Source organism: Rattus rattus, chromosome 9, assembly GCF_011064425.1.
Source record: "Rattus rattus isolate New Zealand chromosome 9, Rrattus_CSIRO_v1, whole genome shotgun sequence".
Classification (NCBI taxonomy): domain Eukaryota; kingdom Metazoa; phylum Chordata; class Mammalia; order Rodentia; family Muridae; genus Rattus; species Rattus rattus.
The window spans coordinates 57275432-57292699 of record NC_046162.1 but is presented as its reverse complement, the minus strand read 5'-3'; the positions used below and the strand labels follow the sequence as shown (position 1 = coordinate 57292699).

Sequence of the window (17268 nt, the reverse complement as noted above, 5' to 3'; positions counted from 1 at the left end):
CTCAGGAGAGCGCCCCATCCCATCTGCTCACAGCACCCAATAATCTCTGCTCTCACTGAAGTTCTTGGGGTTTCATATTTTCCTTACCCCCTCCAAGTCTAGCTGGATTTCAGAGTTAAGTTTATGATTATGAATGGAAACTAAATGAGAGAGAGAGAGAGAGAGAGAGAGAGAGAGAGAGAGAGAGAGAGGAGTACAAAGAGGGGCAGTATCACATGGTATAGCATTTTTCTTCTTTTTTCTTTTTTTTCGGAGCTGGGGACCGAACCCAGGGCCTTGGGCTTGCTAGGCAAGCGCTCTACCACTGAGCTAAATCCCCAACCCCGGTAAAGTTTTTATTTATGCCTTTAACACTTGGGCAAACCTCAAAACCGGGAGTGTTAAGATGCAAAGATAAATCAAGAGTCCTGGCTTTCCTGAGTCACTCAGTCACTCAGCTGGGTCCTAACCTTGCTCCCACACTGCCTCCCTCCAAGGCCAGGGTTCTGAGCTGGCGACTCAGGCTGAGTGGCTCTTTGGTCACAATACACCTTTGGTCACATGTGACAACAAGAACCATCCATTGGAGTGCTGAGGACAAGACAAACTCTGAGTTTATCCCTAAGTGGGGCCACTTTAGATTCCTAACAGTCACCCCCAAAATCAAGAGCCCACAAAACAACTTTGCTAGATCAGCAAACCTTGATCCACACACATCCGCACCCTTACCCCCACCCCACCCCCACCCCCGTCCCGCCAAACCGGCCATGGAAGCAGGACACATTTATCAGTTCCACGTTTATTTTTAGAAAGTGATGCAAAACAGAAGAAATACATCCAGGCACCACTCTCTCAACAATAAATAGCCTCCCCTCCCGAAGAAATAAAAAAAAAGAAACAAGCAGTTGCGTGCACACCAGTTCAAAGTGACCTCACCTGGTGAGATGCGCGCCCCTCAAACCCTTCCTCTGCACCCACTCTCTTGTCTCCTCGCAGGTGACCCAGTCCACCAGCAGTCACCTGAGTCTTCTCCCTGTCTGTCTGTCCATCTGGCCGTTATAAAAATGCATGTGTCTTTATTTTTCAGATCAGAGATTAACACAGGTGTTAGCCCAACAGTTGAACGTTGCTGGGCTGAGGAAGAGAGCAGCTCTCCAGTCCTGGACTCCCCGCTGTCCCCTCCACCTCTCCGGAAGTCCCTCTGGGTCCAAAACTTTCTGGAGTCCGTTCTCCACTCTCCACGGGACCATCGGTCAGAAGCAGCACCTGGTACGTGACGTGACTGTAGTTCGGGCAGAGGAAGGGGCAGGGGACACTTCTGTCATATTCCCTTGTGGGCCAGGAAACAAGTGAACCCCAGAATCCTCCTTGCCCCTCTTCTTCCCCAACTAATCTCTGTACAGGGAAGGGACAGCGAGAGCTCGGGGCTCTCCGCCCCGTGTCTGTTTTCTAAGTTAGTCGGGCACCTTCCAATTCCGCAGCGTTTCCTCAGTTGGGAAAATAGTTATAAAACTGGCCTTCGGTTTCCTTATCAAAAGGAGAGGGGGCCCCAGCGGGAGAGGAGCTGTCGCCACTGGAAGGATAAGGGGATATTCTCCTCCTCTTAGTGTCTCCCTCGCCTAGTCCTGAGTCGCTGGGCTCGGGCTGGAGGGAGGTGACCTCAGTCCACAGCGAAGGGGAGCCCTGTTCCTCTGAGGATCCCAGGCCCGGGTCCATGGGCAGAGTTCGCATGGTTCGGAACCAGCCAGCTGGGCTCATCTTAGGAGGGTACTGAGGCGCCATGGGCCAACCAGCTCCGGGAGCCAGGACATCTGGGCCCCGGTAGTAGGGCACAGTGGTCCCAGGAGCAGAGGGTAGGAATGTGGGCTTCACGCTCACTGCTCGGAACTCTGTTTCATAACTGGGTTCCCGAGGTGTTCCCAGCCAGTAAGACTGTGAAACCATATCTTTGGGCTGGCCTGGAAGGTCAGGGTAGAAACGGCTGGAGACAGGATACTGGTTCGACAGAAGAGGTGAGTAGGGGTCTCCCCCAAGCAGTTGACAGTTGGGTCCAGGTGGCGAGGGAACACTCGTATCAACAGATGTATACATGCTAAAAAAATAAAATAAAATAAAAACAGTGAATAAGAAACCAAGTCACAAGTGTGTCTCTTCCCTCCCTGCCCGCCCCCCGCCCCGTTCCTCTCTCCCCGGCCTGCCTGTCCCCCAGACCCCCAAGGCAAAGACAGGACATGTTGAACACTGAACTACAGACCCATATGAGAAAGACCAAAGGGGATTTGGATCCAGAACACTTACGACTCAAAGTTCTCCCGGAATCCTTTGGCAAAGGGGTTGTTGTCGATTTTCAGCTGAGTGATCTAGAGTGGGAAAATAGAGTCCCCCAGTCGAGGGCTCAGGAATTCCACCCCTCCCTGCAAGAGGTCTGTCCCCAGGCTCCCGGCGCCCGGCCCTCACCTCTGCATTCTGGTAGGCAGTCACGGCAATGAACTGGGTCTCTTGGAAGGTAAAGATGTGAGTGTTAGCACTGCAGGCCGCCTCTGGCTCACCGTCATTCACCTCCACGATGTGGAGCCGGGGCTGGTACTTATGGAGAGACTGCAGGACGATCATCTGGAGAGGGAGCCAGGCGGTGACGGGGTCACGGAAGGAGCCCGAAGGTCCTCCGGACCTTGTAGTGGCCTCATATCTGGATGCATTCACCTACCAGTAACTACGAGCCCTACTAGACTAGAAAGGATGCTTGAGTACATCTTGTGGCTTCATCCACCCTGCCTCCGTGCAACTTCTCTTAAGCATCCCTACTTGGAACTCACCGAGTAGGCGGCTGGCCAGTGAGCCCTCGGGGTCCCCCGTCCCCATCCCCACCAGTGTTTAAATGACTGGTGCCACTGCAGCTGGCTTTTCTTTTCTGTTTTAACCTGGGTTCCAGGGAGGAAACTCAGGTCCTTGTCTTTCCAAGGCAAATGCTTTACCAACTAAATCCTCTCTCCAGCTTAAGGTTTTAAAAAAACAGGACGGGGACTGTGGAGATGGTTCGGCAGATAAAGGCACTTGCTGACAAGCCTGGCACCCTGACTTTGATCCCTGGGATCCATGGGGTGGAAGAAAAGTGGAAGTTGTCCCTCTGACCTCCACAAACACCATAGCAACTCACTCCCCCACAACTAAGTAGATAACTAGATAACTAAGTAGGTAGGTAGATGGATGGATAGATAGATAGATAGATAGATAGATAGATAGATAGATAGATAGATATGGATGATAAATGAAGGGATAGATAGATAGATAGATAGATAGATAGATAGATAGGAATGATAAATGAAGGGATGGATGGATAGATGGATAGATAGATAGATAGATAGATAGATAGATAGATAGATAGATAGATAGATAGATATGGATAGATGTAGTAAATGTGTAAAACAAACCAAAACAAAACCCATGGTTATTCAAAGTGAAGTCACTTTTACATTGAACATCCATTCCCTGAGACATCGGGACCATCAAGATGACAGATTGTGACCTAGTGAAGAAGTCCCCAGGCTGTTCTGGCTGTCCTGAAAGTAACCCCTGCCAGAGATCCTGTATCCCCCCAGCTCACTGTCTTCACAAGGTGGGTAGGAAAGAGCCATAGTTTGGAGAGGAAGAAAAGGAGCTGGGACAGAGAGTGGCTCAATTAGTAGCTTGTTTGTCTAGTCTGGTGCGACACCTAGAACCACATGAATCAGGCATGGTGGAGCATGCCCGTGCCCTCAGCACTCAGGGCACAAGGATCAGAAGTTCAAGGTTACCCTTGGCTATGTAGGGAAGAGAGGGGAAGAGGAGAGGAGAGGAGAGGGGAGGGGAAAGGGAGGGAGGAGGGAGAGGGAGGAGAGGGGAGGAGAAGGGAGGAGGGGGAGAGGGGAAAAGGGGAGAGGGAGAGGGGAGGAGAGGGGAGGAGAGGGGAGGAGAAGGGAGGAGGGGAGAGGGGAGAAGGGAGGGGGGAGGGAGGGAAAGGGGAGGGGGGAAAGGAGGGGAGGAAGAGGGAGAAGAAGGGAAGAGGGGGGAGGAGGGGAGGAGAGAGGAGGAGAGGGGAGGGAGGGGAGAGGGGAGGAGAGGGGAGGAGAGGGGAGGAGGGGGGAGGAGAGGGGAGGAGAGGGGAGGAGAGGGGAGGAGAGGAGAGGGAGGGGGGGGAGCGGGAGGGGGAGGAGAGGGAGGAGAGGGAGGAGGCTCCAACAGACAAAATAGGTTTTAGGAAGTGTCGGAGGGTAGGGGGAAGGGGGTGGGAATCTCTGATGCAGGGACAGGTGGGGTTGACAGTCCTACCTGGGTCACATTGTTGGAAGCCCCCTTGTTGTTGGTAAGCTTTAGTTTCCCAAATGAAACTTCCTGTCGCATCCAGTGGGCTCCAGTGTTGGGGGAGTCTGGGTGGACGTATAAGCGGTTCCCTGTGGACAGTTAACCTTATTGTCAAGTACTGAACAGACTCTGGAGATGTGGGATTTTGCCTGCTCTGAGAGGACCGTGAGGAAGATGCAGGGGAGGGGACAGGCAGGCTGAGCAGGGGCAGAAGAGGCAGAGGATTGAGCAGAGTGGGTCTCGTTCCCCTTCCCCTCCCCACTCAGTTGCTCAGTTAAATCGTTAGAGAAGAGGTAGCAAACCAAAGGAAGGGTGAGGTGAGTGGATAGGCGGTAGGTCTCATCATGTTAGGGGCAAGAGCTTGAGTCATCCACCAGGGGGCGCCCAGTCTAGGAGAGAAAGCATGCCCACCACTCCCAAAGCGGGTCGTACCTGGCATACTGCCTTCGGCCTTCCCACACTGCACCCACTTGCCACTCTGGTACCGCCAGTGGTGCTGGTCCACCAAGACTACATCCACGAACATCCTGTAATGGCTTGTGGGCTCCAGCCCGGCCACAGTGAAGGACAGGAATGGGAACATTCTCCTGGGGGGACAGAGAAGGTCCAGGCTCCATCAGCCAGAGCTCAGTGGCAGTCACCAGTGTGATCGTGTCAAACTGCAGCCAGCTGACAATTGTGCCAGAAGGTACTAGCTTGCCAGTTATTAAATAGAGATGTAACAAAATTAATTAGTAGGGCTAAAGAAATGGTTCCACGTTAAGAGCACATAGAGCTCTTCCAGGGGGACTGAGTTCAGTTCTCAGCACCCACCTCAAGTAGCCTACAACAGTCTGTAACTTCAGCTCCAAGGTGATCCAATGCCCCTGGCCTCCACTGACATCCACATGCACATGTGCACATGCACACGAGCACGCACACGCGCGCACACACACACACTACTAATGATACATTTTTTTTAGATTTATTTATTTTATGTATGTATGAGTACACTGTCCCTGTCTTCAGACACACCAGAAGAAGGCATCAGATCCCATTACAGATGGTTGTGAACCACCATGTGGTTGCTGGGAATTGAACTCAGGACCTCTGGAAGAGCAGTTGGTGCTCTCAACCACCGAGCCATCTCTCCAGCCCATGATACATCTTTTTTAAAAGGTAGCACACACCTTTAATCCTAGCACCTGATAGCAGAGGCAGGAGAATCTCTGAGTTTGAGGCCAGCCTGGTCTATAAAGGCAAGCCAGGGCAGCACAGAGAAACCCTGTCTTGAAAAACAAAAAGCAAAAGCCAAATTAAATTGCCCACACCTAAAAATTAAATACATCCTACTGAAAGCCTGGGTACACACAACCCAAGAGTCTCTTTTCGGAATTTTACCATGCTGTGCTGTGGCCTGAGTCTGAGGTTATTTATGTCCATTGCATGAGGTAGTTGAAGAATGGACAGTGGCTGCGGTGCATTGCTCCCCAACTCTGTGCTCAACCCTGTCATGTTAGAATCCGCTACAGGGCTTCAGCAGACACCATAAATCAGTGCCTCCCCCTTCTGTAGTACTGATCATTAAATCTAAGGCTCACTGTATGATGGATGGGCAGGCCCTCTACCACTGAGCCACATCCCGGCCTGTAGACTCTCGACAACGCTTCCCTCTCAAAAGATCAGTTACTAGATATTTATCTGGAAACCACTGTCTCTAACATTAGTGCGCTTCCTGCGTAGGCCAAAGGCACCAGGCAACCCTTAAAGATAGTCCCAGAAGGTGGGTGTGCCTGGGTCCCACGTCTCCACTGTACTCTCCCACTCCTGCCCCGTGGCATTCACTGACTGGCCCTCCCTGTCCCACGCTCCCGTCAGTGACACCTATAGTATGATCCGCCCCAACCTAGGCCTTCAGAAACTCATTGAACACCCTGGGTGCTCCAAAGGCTCTAATCTTTCTTATGCTTAGTCTTGGGTCTCAGGAAAAGCAGAAGTGGGTGGGTCGGATCCTGTGTGATCAGCCCTCGTTCTAAAGTAAAAGCATCGAAAAATGGCCTCCCCACCACTTCCACCCCCGCCGCCCCCATTATCACGATCACTTCACCCACCACCTCTCTATCACAACCACCATCACTGTACCGCTATCTCCACCATCACGGTGACACTGTCTTCACCAGTACAGCCTCCAGGGCCGTCACTGTCACTTCCACAATCATCACCGTTACCATTACCACTCCAGGATTACAGCCACTGTCTCTCCAGCCGCCACCACCACCATCCCCACCAGAACAGCCACCACATCCACCGTCTCCACAGACACCACTTCCGCCAGCCGCACTGCCTCTACCACATCTGCAGTTACCATCTCTACAATCTTCTTAACATAAGATTTCCACCCATTTCACCATGTCTCCTAGCTCTCAAGCTACCACCTCCGTCAGAGCCGCCACCCCGACCATCACTCCGGCTACGCCTCTACCATAGCCTCCATCACTCCAACCACCACACCCACCATCTCCAGCATAGTCACAGGCACTGACTCACACCTGCCATCACGACAGTCGCTACTTTCATTATCACCAACACTACCACCGCCACCACAGCCATTCTGTCACCAAGCGCTGCCATCACCATCTCTTTCATCCACTCTAGCTGCAGCCTTCATTGTCACAACCACCATGGCCAGCCTCAGCCATCACCAATTCTATTTTGTCTTTTTTTTTTTTCCGGAGCTGAGGACCAAACCCAGGGCCTTGCGCTTGCTAGGCAAACGCTCTACCACTGAGCTAAATCCCCAACCCCGCCAATTCTAATTAATGAGCTTTGCCTTCATGACCCTGTGGAGGCAGTGGTGTTGTCAGAACAGCAGAGCCAAACGCTCACTGGACGTCCCTTTCGGTCCCACCTTTCAGGGGGCCACGTAGGATAGGAAAGCATTGGTCTCATTATCAAAACACCTAGGGACTGGGGAGATGGCTCAGTGGTTAAGAGCACTGACTGCTCTTCCAGAGGTCCTGAGTTCAATTCCCAGCAACCACGTGGTGGCTCCTGACCATCAGTAATGAGATCTGATGCCCTCCTCTTCTGGTGTATCTGAAGACAGCAACAGTGTACTTATAATTAATAAATAAATAAATATAGAAGAAGGAGAAGGAGAAGGAGGAGGAGGAGGAGGAGGAGGAGGAGGAGAGAAGAAGAAGAAGAAGAAGAAGAAGAAGAAGAAGAAGAAGAAGAAGAAGAAGAAGAAGAAGAAGAAGAAACAAAGAAAGAAGAAAAAAAAGAAACCTAGAGGAGCCTCGAACTCACAGTGTAAGGTTTTCCTGCCTCAGTTTCCAAAGTGCTAGGATTACAGGGGCACATCACTATACCTAGTTTGGGTACTGTTAGGGATCCACCTGACAAGAATTCTCCCAACTAAGCTACATCCCCAGCCCAAGAACCAAGTATTGGGAACCGGCAGCGGGGAGAATATTTTCTACCCATTTCTCTCCCCAACTCACTGTTAGCCGCTCAGATCGCAGTTTCTGAAGCTGAAGCACTTATTGCTCTTCCGGAGGATCAGGGTTTAGTTCCCAGAGCCAAGCCCGGCAGCTCACGAGCTGTTTGTAAATCCAGTTCCAGGGGATTCAACAGGCCCTGGCCTACACAGGAACCTGCATGCAGGCGGTGCACATAAACTCACAAGAGCACACATACATGTCATCGTCGTCATCGCTTTTTAAAAACATTTTTAGACTTGTTTTTTTTATATTTTATTTTAATTTATTATATATGAGTACACTGTAGCTGTCCTCAGACACACCAGAAGAGGGCATCATATCTTATTACAGGTGGTTGTGAGCCACCATGTGGTTGCTGGGATTTGAACTCAGGACCTTTGGAAGAGCAGTCGGTGCTCTTAACCACTGAGCCATCTCTCCAGCCCTTTAGACTTGTTTTTATCTTATTTTATTTTATTTCATGTATGACTGCTCTGCTACATGTACACCTGTGTGTCAAAGAGGGAATCAGATCCATTTACAGATGGTCATGAACCACCATGTGGTTGCTGGGAATTGAACTCGGGACCCCTTGGAAGAGCAGCCAGCCAGTACTCTTAACCATGAGACATTTCTCCAGCCCTGTATGTTTTTCAAGAGAAGGTTTCTCTGTGTAACCCTGGCTGTCCTGGAACTTGTTACATAGACCGGGCTGGCCTCAAACTTAGAGATGTCTCTGCCTCCCAAATGCTGGGATTAAAGGTGTGTTCCACCATTGTCTGGCCTTATTTTATTAATTTGAAATAGGGTTTCATATGTAGTTCTGGCTATCCTAGAACTTGCCATGTAGGCCAGACTGGCCTCGGACCCATAAAGACCCACCTGCCATGCCTGGCTTGGCATTTGTCTTTGATCCCAGCACTCAGAAGAAAAAGGCAAGCAGGTCTCTGTGAGCCTGAGGCTAGCCTGGACTGCGTATGGAGTTCTAGGATAGCTAGGGCTACGGAACAGGGAGAGTCCGTCTTAACAGGGTAAGGTGGCTGGAGAGATGGCTCTGCTTTTCCAGACAATCTGGGTTTGGTTCTCCGCACCCACATGATGGTCCCCAGCTTCCTGTAAGACCAGTTCCAGGGGATCCAGCACTCTGTGTTGGCCTCAGCAGACATTAGGCACTCGTGTGGTGCACACGCATGCGCGCATGAAGATATAACATCCATACACATTAAAAAACCAAACAAAATCAAAACAAAGACCATATATACTTTCTTACCTAGTGACCAGGTTTCATTCATAGTTTCTATTCTAAAGGAACAGACTAGCACTGCCTTTTTGGGTGGTACTAAGTGTAGAATCCAGGGCCTCGTGCAGGCTAGGCCAGAGCCCTGTGACTAAGCCGGATCTCCAGCCTCACACCGTGCTTATCAGTCCTCTCCTAGGCACTCGCCAGTTCATCAAGCCAGTCCTTGGAGATATAAAATGTCTGGAAACTTTACACCTGAAGACACTGACGCTTATGGATAGACTGATGAACATCTCCACGCGATGGTTTCTGTCTGTCTGTCCCACTCTTGTTCCGATAGTGGGTGACAGGAGATTGTGAGTGAAAGGCAAAGGAGAGAGGGTCTTACTTTCGCTTTAAAAGATGATGAGATGTTGCACAATCGTGAAGACTGGAACACCCAGTGCCCACACTGAGGAGGAGGAGGAAGAGGAAGCCTGATGTGGTAGCACATACTTAGAATCTCAGAGCCAGGGAGACAGAGACATTTACATTCTTGTGGTTTGCCTGCCAGCCTAGCCTACTTGGTAGACTCTAGGCTAATGGGAGACCCTGTCTCGAAAAAGAGTAGCATAGAGGCTAAGCATGCCTTTAGTCCCAGAACTTGGGAGGCAGAGGCTGATCACTGTGAGTTTGAGGCCAGCCTGGAGTTCCAGGACATCCAGGGTTACATACAGAGATTCTGTTCCGAGAGAGAGAGAGGAAGAGGGACAGGATTCCAGAGGAATGACTTGCTAGGTTAACCAACGGCCTTCACAGGTTGGGGATTTAGCTCAGTGGTAAAGCGCTTGCCTAGCAAGCACAAGGCCCTGGGTTCGGTCCCCAGCTCCGAAAAAAAAAGGCCTTCACACACACAAATGCATGCACCTGTACATGTACATGTATGTACACACACACACACACACACACACACACACACACACACACACACACACACACACACACACACACACACACACACACACACACACACACACACGACCAGCAGCTAGAATCCCCAAATAAACTCTCTGGCGTACGTGTCGCTTTGCTGGGAAGAAGTCAGTGGCGGAGATGAATCTGTGCCACTCTGACCTCCTTAAAACTACTTCCCACCCCGCCCTTCAGGGGACGGAGTCAAGATCCCATAGCTCTCTGCTGCCCCAGGGCTTACCCGCCTGGGGATGATTTTCACAGGTCTGTGGGACACGGCTGGGAACACAGTGAGTTCCAGGCCAGACAAGGCTACACGGTGAGACCTGTCTCCAGAAACAAAACAGTGACTAGCTTGAGACATCAACCAGCTTTCTACAGGGTTGACTGGCTGTGTCTTCTCCAGAGCAGGTGAAGAACAGCTGGGCTTCTCTCTGTAGCCATTTTCAAGTGATTTTGAGATCCCTAAGCCGTGGGTCCGTGGGATGAGGACAAAGAGGCCTCTTGAAACGAGTGTTTTGTAAAGATCTGAAAAGTTAAGCTAGGATGGAAACTCAGTATAAGAATTCGTGCTTAGGGGCTGGAGAGAAGGCTCAGGGTTAAGAGCTCTGGCTGCTCTTCCAGAGGATCTAAGTTCTAATCCCAGCACCTACATGGCAGCTTACAATGCGGTCTGTAACTCCTATTCCAGGGGAATATATATATTTTAAAGCATTTGTTCTTGCAGAGGACTTGGGTTCAATACCCAGAGCCCTCATGGGGGTTCACAACTCTATAACTCCGGCTTTAACATCATCTTCTGACCTCTGGGAGTACCCGACATACGTGTGGTGCACAGACATACGCACATCTGAGCAAAACATTCATGCCTTAGACGATTAATTATTAAACATTCAATTTGATAATTACAAAACAAACAAGACGATTAGATTTACAAAAAAAGTAAGTCTAAATTTAGAAGTCTGGAAGGTTAGCGGGACATAGTGCCTTATACTAATAATCCCTGCACTTAGGAGCCTGAGGCAAAGAATGTGCTGCATGTTCAAGGGTGACCTGGACACAGGAAGCTCCAGGCTGGAAAGATGGCTCAGTGGTTAAAGGTGCTTTCTGCTCTTACAAGGACCCATGCTCGACTCCTATATAGGCTCCTAACCACCTATAGAATTCCAGTTCCAGGAGCTCCGACCGCCAACCTCTATAGACTCCTCCATAGGAGTACACATAGTATATACATAATACACCGACACACATATACTCATAAAAACATTTAAAAAGCAAAATAATAAGTAAAAAAAAGTCAATTAAAAAGTGTGAGAGTTGGGAAGATGGAGAAAGGACACGAAGTGCCGTGGCACTACCTCACATGAAGCGGGAACGGCCTTCGCCACCCAGACGTCACAAAACCAAAGGCATCTGCAAACCGAGCTACTTAACAACAGCTCTCCCCAGAGTTATCTTAATTATAATAATCAACCAATCACAGCCAGAAAAGTGGGGATTACCAGCAATTAGTACCCACCCACACACCCACGGGGACGGCCTCTCTTTCCTACTGAGAAAGTCTTCCGTCTGTACACCACTGCCTAGGCCTGCATACAGCACTCCCAGGTCGCTCCAGAAATGCACAAAGGACACTTCAGAGTCTTCCTGTTTGTTTGTTTGTTTTTAAAGTATTATATATAATAGAAAGGTGGTGGTGCACACCTTTAATCCCAGGACTCTGGAGGCAGAGGCAGGCGGATGTCTGAGTTCAAGGCCAACCTGGTCTACAGAGAGAGTTCCGGGGCTACGAGGAGAAACCCTGTCTCCAAATCCCTGTCCCCCTCAAGGGGGTGTGAGGACCAATGAAAAAGACAAACATTACATTTTATTTTTACTTTGTGCGTGTGCGTATGTCTGTGTATCGGGGTAACCTACTCCACAGGGGCTTGTGGAGGGATCCGAACTCGGTCTGTCAGGATTAGAAGGAAACACCGACTCACCTCAAACTCTTCTTATTCTCAATTTCCCTCTCTGAGCCCCGCTTGAACCACCGTCAGCAGGCATCCTCCACCCTGCTCGTCCCTCAAAACCAAAAGCCTCACTACCACTGATCCCTACTAGTGGGTGAGCCCAGGGTGGGTGGGAGAGGAGGGACCAGGGACAGACTGAGTCAGCCCAGGAACAACGGCTGAGGGGCTGTGGCTAGATCTGGGATGGAAGAATTTTTCAGAAAGAAAGAAGGCCGTGGGTGATGTGGTAGTGACTTACAGGTCACTGAAACCCACAGAAGGACAGGCCAGCCTGTCAAAGCAGGAGGACTGAAAGGAGCCCAAAACTCTACAGCAAAAGGAAACAGCCCAAGACCTCCCAGATCGCCGGAGCTCAAACTGAGAAGAGACAGAGACCACCTGGTTTCGTGGGACTGAATTGACAGTGGTACGCCCTGTCTTCTTTCCAGGATGGGACCGTGGGATCTGATCTGAAGAAAGGCATCAAAGGAAATGATGGGGAGTCACTGCTGCATCCCACAGGGACCCAATGTCATGCAGTGTGCCTTAGGATCCAAAATGTGAGGATTGCCCCTACACACACACACACACACACACACACACACACACACACACACGATGCTAGCATACTCTTATAAAACACTCAGAAGGCATTTAGGAATTTCTCTTTCACGTGTGTGCATGTATGCACATGCATGTATGCATGTATGTCCATGTCAATGTAAAAGCCAGAGGACAACCTGAGATATCATGCACTGTCTGTCTGTCTGTCTGTCCGTCCGTCTCAACACAAGGAGCTTTCATCAGCCTACAGGTCTCTGATTACCGTAAGCTAGGCTGGCCAGGGATTAAAAACACCACCACTCCTGTCTAATTGGCTAATTTTCTTTTCCTCTTTCTTTGTTTTTTGTTTTTGTTGTTTGTTTTTTGAGACATTTCTCTGTGTAGCCCTGGCTGTCCTGGAACTCACTCTGTAGACCTGGCCTCGAACTCACAGAGATCTGCCCGTCTGCCACTGCCTCCTGAGTGTCCCAGGTCCTCATGTTGGCAAAGCAAGAATTTCATTGACTGAGCCATCTCTCCAATCCTGATTGATTTTTTTTTTTTTTTTTGGTTGTTTGGTTGTTGCTGTTGTTTTCTGGCTTTTAATTTTCCCCCACCAGATGGTGGAGGCCATACACACATGTCCAGTGTATGTTTGGAGTTCAGAGAACAATCTATTGAAGTTGGTTCTCTCCTTCAACCATTTGGGCCCTGGCAATCAAACCCACAGGTCAATCAAACCCAGGTTGTCAGGTGTGGCAGCAAGCGCATTTACCCACTGAGCCATCCTGCCAGCCCATTACTTTTTTAAGTTCCCCTTTTAAGCCAAGCATGGTTACAGTGCACACTTGTAATCCCAGCATTCCGAGGGTGAAGCAGGTGAGTTGAGAATTCCAGGCTAGCCTGGGATACATGAATAAAGATCCTCTCTCAACCAAACCAAACAACCAAAATTCATTTTCAGAGAAACACAAAGATTCAAAGCAGGAAGATCGCCAATTGCGGGCCAGTTCTGATGGCACGGCAAGATCCTATCTCGACATACCCACAATGTGGCAAACGCCCTTAATGGCATCACTCAGGAGCCAACAGCAAACAAATCTCTATAAGCCTGGGGTCAGGCCCATCTACATAGTGAGTTCCAGGCCAGCTGAGGCTGTATCGTGAGGTACTGACTCAAAAAGAAAACAAAAACCAAACAAAATAACTCCCAACAAAAAAGACCAGATCAATACTGAACAGCTTTGAAGCTGATATATTTTTATATCTTTATATTTATTTATTTTGGGTTTTTGGGTTTGTTTGTTTGTTTGTTTGTTTGTTTGATGTTTTTCAAGACAGAGTTTCTCAGTGTAGCCCTGGATGTCCTGGAACTCACTTTGTAGACCAGGCTGGCCTTGAACTCATCGAGTTCTGCCTGCCTCTGCCTCGAGAGCTGGGATTGAATGTGCCACCATGCCTGACCTTTTATTTTTATTTAGTGGGATTTGTCATAATAAGAAGTCGGCTAAGGGGGTTGGGGATTTGGCTCAGTGGTGGAGCGCTTGCCTAGCAAGCGCAAGGCCCTGGGTTTGGTCCCCAGCTCCGAAAAAAAAAGAATAGAAAAGAAAAAAGAAAAAAAAAGTCGGTTAAGGGTGCAAGTCAGCAGCAGAGCGGCTGTGTGTGCTGAGATAGTTACAATAGTAGCACGGGGGAGGCAGAGGTAGGAAGATCTGGAGTTCAAAGGAAGCCTTTGCTACATAGCAAAGAGAAAAAAAGGGCAGCGGTTCTGGGGATGACACTTACTATGTAGCACAGGCTAGTTTCCAATTATGGGCGTCACAGGGTGCATTACCGCAGCTGGCTTTAAAAAAAAATATTAAAAAGTCTAGCATATGGGGTTGGGGATTTAGCTCAGTGGTAGAGCACTTGCCTAGCAAGCACAAGGCCCTGGGTTCGGTCCCCAGCTCGAAAAAAAAAAAAAAAAAAAAAAAAAAAAAAGTCTAGCATACACTAGGCCCCAACTGCAGCAGCACTAAAGCCAAAAGAGAGAAATGGGAAGAAGGCAGGGGTGCAAAGGGGAGAGAACAAAAGTGGTCACAGGAAAACATCCAGCAGGAACACACAGGAGAGGAGGCCACAGAGTCAGATATAGGTAGAGTGTGTCCCTCTGAATGCCTCCCCTAGCAGCCCTCAGACAGACAGGCCCCAGCCCGGCTCAGCCATGGCTGAAGTTGTGGCTGATGTTCTCTCTGACTGGAGGGAGGAACTGAGGCCTGACAAGACACTGAGAAGTCTGGCCAGGCCCCAGGATGAGAGGGCCTCCTGTTGCTAACCCACTAGGAAGCCCCGCAGTTAGAGGCCCCACCTAGTCTGCTTTAAGACAGAGCCTAAGCCACCGGCTATCCCAGCACCTCAGTGTTTGTCGTATAAAATGAACGAGGAGAAGGCCAGGCCTGCCTGGCTCGCCATGGAGTAATGGAAGCGAAAGCACATGGGTCCACCACGCAGGGTTTCCAGACAGTGTAGGTGGCTGTGGAGCCTGGAGAAAGAGGAGCAGACAGGTGCCTGGTCCCAGCTGTGGAACCTCAGAAGGGTCCCTTACTGTCTCCGGGTCTGTTTCTCTCTCTATGCAGTGAGAGACAGGAACTTCTAAATCCTTCCAGTTCAGCCATACTCTAGGATCAGAAACCTGGCCGGTGCCAGAGACACTCAGAGAAGGGTTGGGGGAGCAGAGGAGAATGCTCAGAAGTCTTTGGAGATGAAGAGTGAGCCAAAACCAATGAAATGGCTCAGCCTCAGCTCATTCCTGTGAAGAAGAACCACTCAGCAGGCTTGAGGCAAGCTGTAGCTAGCAGCTATCTGCCCTGCACCCTCCATGACACCCCAGTGTCATCTGGAGGGACTATAGTCTAGTAATGCCTCCTCGGACCCAGCAAGGGTTTCTGTGCCCCCTCCCACGAACCCCACCCTTGCAATCTCTCAATTACCTCTTGAGTCTCCATCCTGACACCCCACATCCTAACTCACTAATGGCAAAGTCCTGGCTAGCCCCCACTGAGAAAGGTAGCTGCTTCTTCCCATAAGACACAAGAGGGTCCGCTCGGGTGTTGCACACTAAATGACCCTCACAAACTGCAGGTTTCTCTTTCTTTCTTCAGCAAAGAGACTCTGTCGGAAGCAGCAGGCTGAGCCACAAACCATACGACTAATTCAACAGCCTCAGGGGACCCCCCTCTATCTTCTCCCAGGTTGGACTGGTGAGTATCTGGGTGAGGAAGTGGGCAAATTTTAGGGACTAGCTTCAAAGGGCACAGCTTCAAGACTGGACACACAGCCGCGACTGGTCTTGAACTTGGCACGTTCAGGACCTGGGCATTTGTGCCTTCATAAGTTTTGCTGTTTCCCACCGCTCTACACACACACACACACACACACACACACACACACACACACACACACTCTCTCTCTCTCTCTCTCTCTCTCTCCAGACATATGATCTCAAAGTAAGACCGGAAAAGAAACTTGGCGACCGCTTCTCCGTGTCACCAAATCCCAGTTTGCTCCCCCTCCCCCATACACCAAAGCTACCCTAAGCACAGCCGTAGCAAAAGAACAGGCACACTGATATCTCAAAAAGTATTCTGCCCCCAACACTTCAATTTCCCATACGTAAGGACTGAGAAGCGGCCAGCTCCTGTCAGATCCATAACACATGCTCCCCGCTGTCCACTGCGATCCCAGACTGTGGCAAGGAGCAAGTCTACACCCCCCCGCCCCGCGCCCCGGGCAACTCTCGGTGAAGCGAGAGTCATCCTTTCCTCTGCACCAAAGTAACTTTTGCGCCCACAGCATCATCTCTGTCCTTTTTGAGCCCTCTGACGGTTGGTGTGATGATACTCTCAGCACCCGCGGCTCTCCGGAGCTTGAGGTGCCCTCCCCGTAACACTGCTCCCCACCCCCACTCCTCCCCTCCTAAAACTGAAGCTCGGACTACGAAGACTCAGCAACCTGCAGCTTCATATTTTGATTTAAAAAAAAAAAAAAAAAAAAAAGAGGAAAGTCCTTATTCGGGCGGGCCACGGAGACTCCCGCCGGCTCCGCCCTGCGAGCTCGCCGCGCTCGGCGCGCACCACACTCACCGTCCTTGCTTAGTGATGATCATCTCTGTCTGGTGCTGGTTGAACTTGGACCACAACAGGTGGTTGCTGAGCGCGACTCTCAGCTTCCCCGACACCTCCAACCCCGCGGGCAATGCGTAGTCCTCGCGCGGCCCTGGATAGAGCCCGGCGCGCGGGTCCGGGGCAGCGTAGCCATCCACCGGCGGGTAGCCCTCCGCACCCGCGGGCGGCGGGAAGGACTCGCCAGGCCCAGGGAAGCCAGTCGCCTGGGCCCGGGGCGGGTAGGCGTAGGCTCCGAGGAAGCGACCCGGCGGGGCAGGCACCAGGGCGCCTCCAGAGTAGGACGACCCCAGGCTGCTAACTGCCCGGCGATCGGTCGGGTCCTGTGCGCCCGGCTCCGGATAAAAGAAGCGATGCTGCTGGTCCGCTCCGGTCCCCCGGCCCTCGTCACTCGGTATCGGCTCGGTGCCGGTCAGCATGTCTCCGCAGCCCGGCTCCACGATGCCCATCCGAGGCGGGCTGGGCGCCTTCCCGCAGCCGTCGAAGAGACCCGAGGGTCTTTGGGGCTAGGGCGACGGGGGGCGGGGTCCGGGGACCAGTGGAAACTCCACCCGAGCCGGAGCCGGGACGCTTAGCTCCTGAGCGCGCGTTGGATAGGCGCG

The 17268-nt window shown here is 50.9% G+C and overlaps 1 protein-coding gene across 1 annotated transcript; it reads right to left on the bottom strand.

Moving 5' to 3' along the window:
* Window positions 1–765: 765 nt before the first annotated feature.
* Tbx21 (T-box transcription factor 21) lies at window positions 766–17268 on the bottom strand. The gene is made up of 6 exons (XM_032912928.1): window positions 16628–17268; window positions 4753–4907; window positions 4288–4409; window positions 2437–2592; window positions 2278–2339; window positions 766–2071 (listed from the first exon to the last, which is right to left on the bottom strand). Exons 1-6 carry the CDS (start codon window positions 17113–17115, stop codon window positions 1468–1470), a joined length of 1587 nt encoding a protein of 528 aa, XP_032768819.1. The 5' UTR covers window positions 17116–17268; the 3' UTR covers window positions 766–1467.

What these genes read in the sequence shown, in the direction of transcription:
- Tbx21 (XM_032912928.1), bottom strand. Translation starts at nt 17,115, where the DNA reads ATGGGCATCGTGGAGCCGGGCTGCGGAGACATGCTGACCGGCACCGAG. An exon ending in GGCCGAAGGCAGTATGCCAG is followed by an intron (nt 4,410 to 4,752) that starts GTACGACCCGCT and finishes AACTGTCCACAG; the next exon opens with GGAACCGCTTATACGTCCAC. An exon ending in TTCCGGGAGAACTTTGAGTC is followed by an intron (nt 2,072 to 2,277) that starts GTAAGTGTTCTG and finishes TTATTTTTTTAG; the next exon opens with CATGTATACATCTGTTGATA.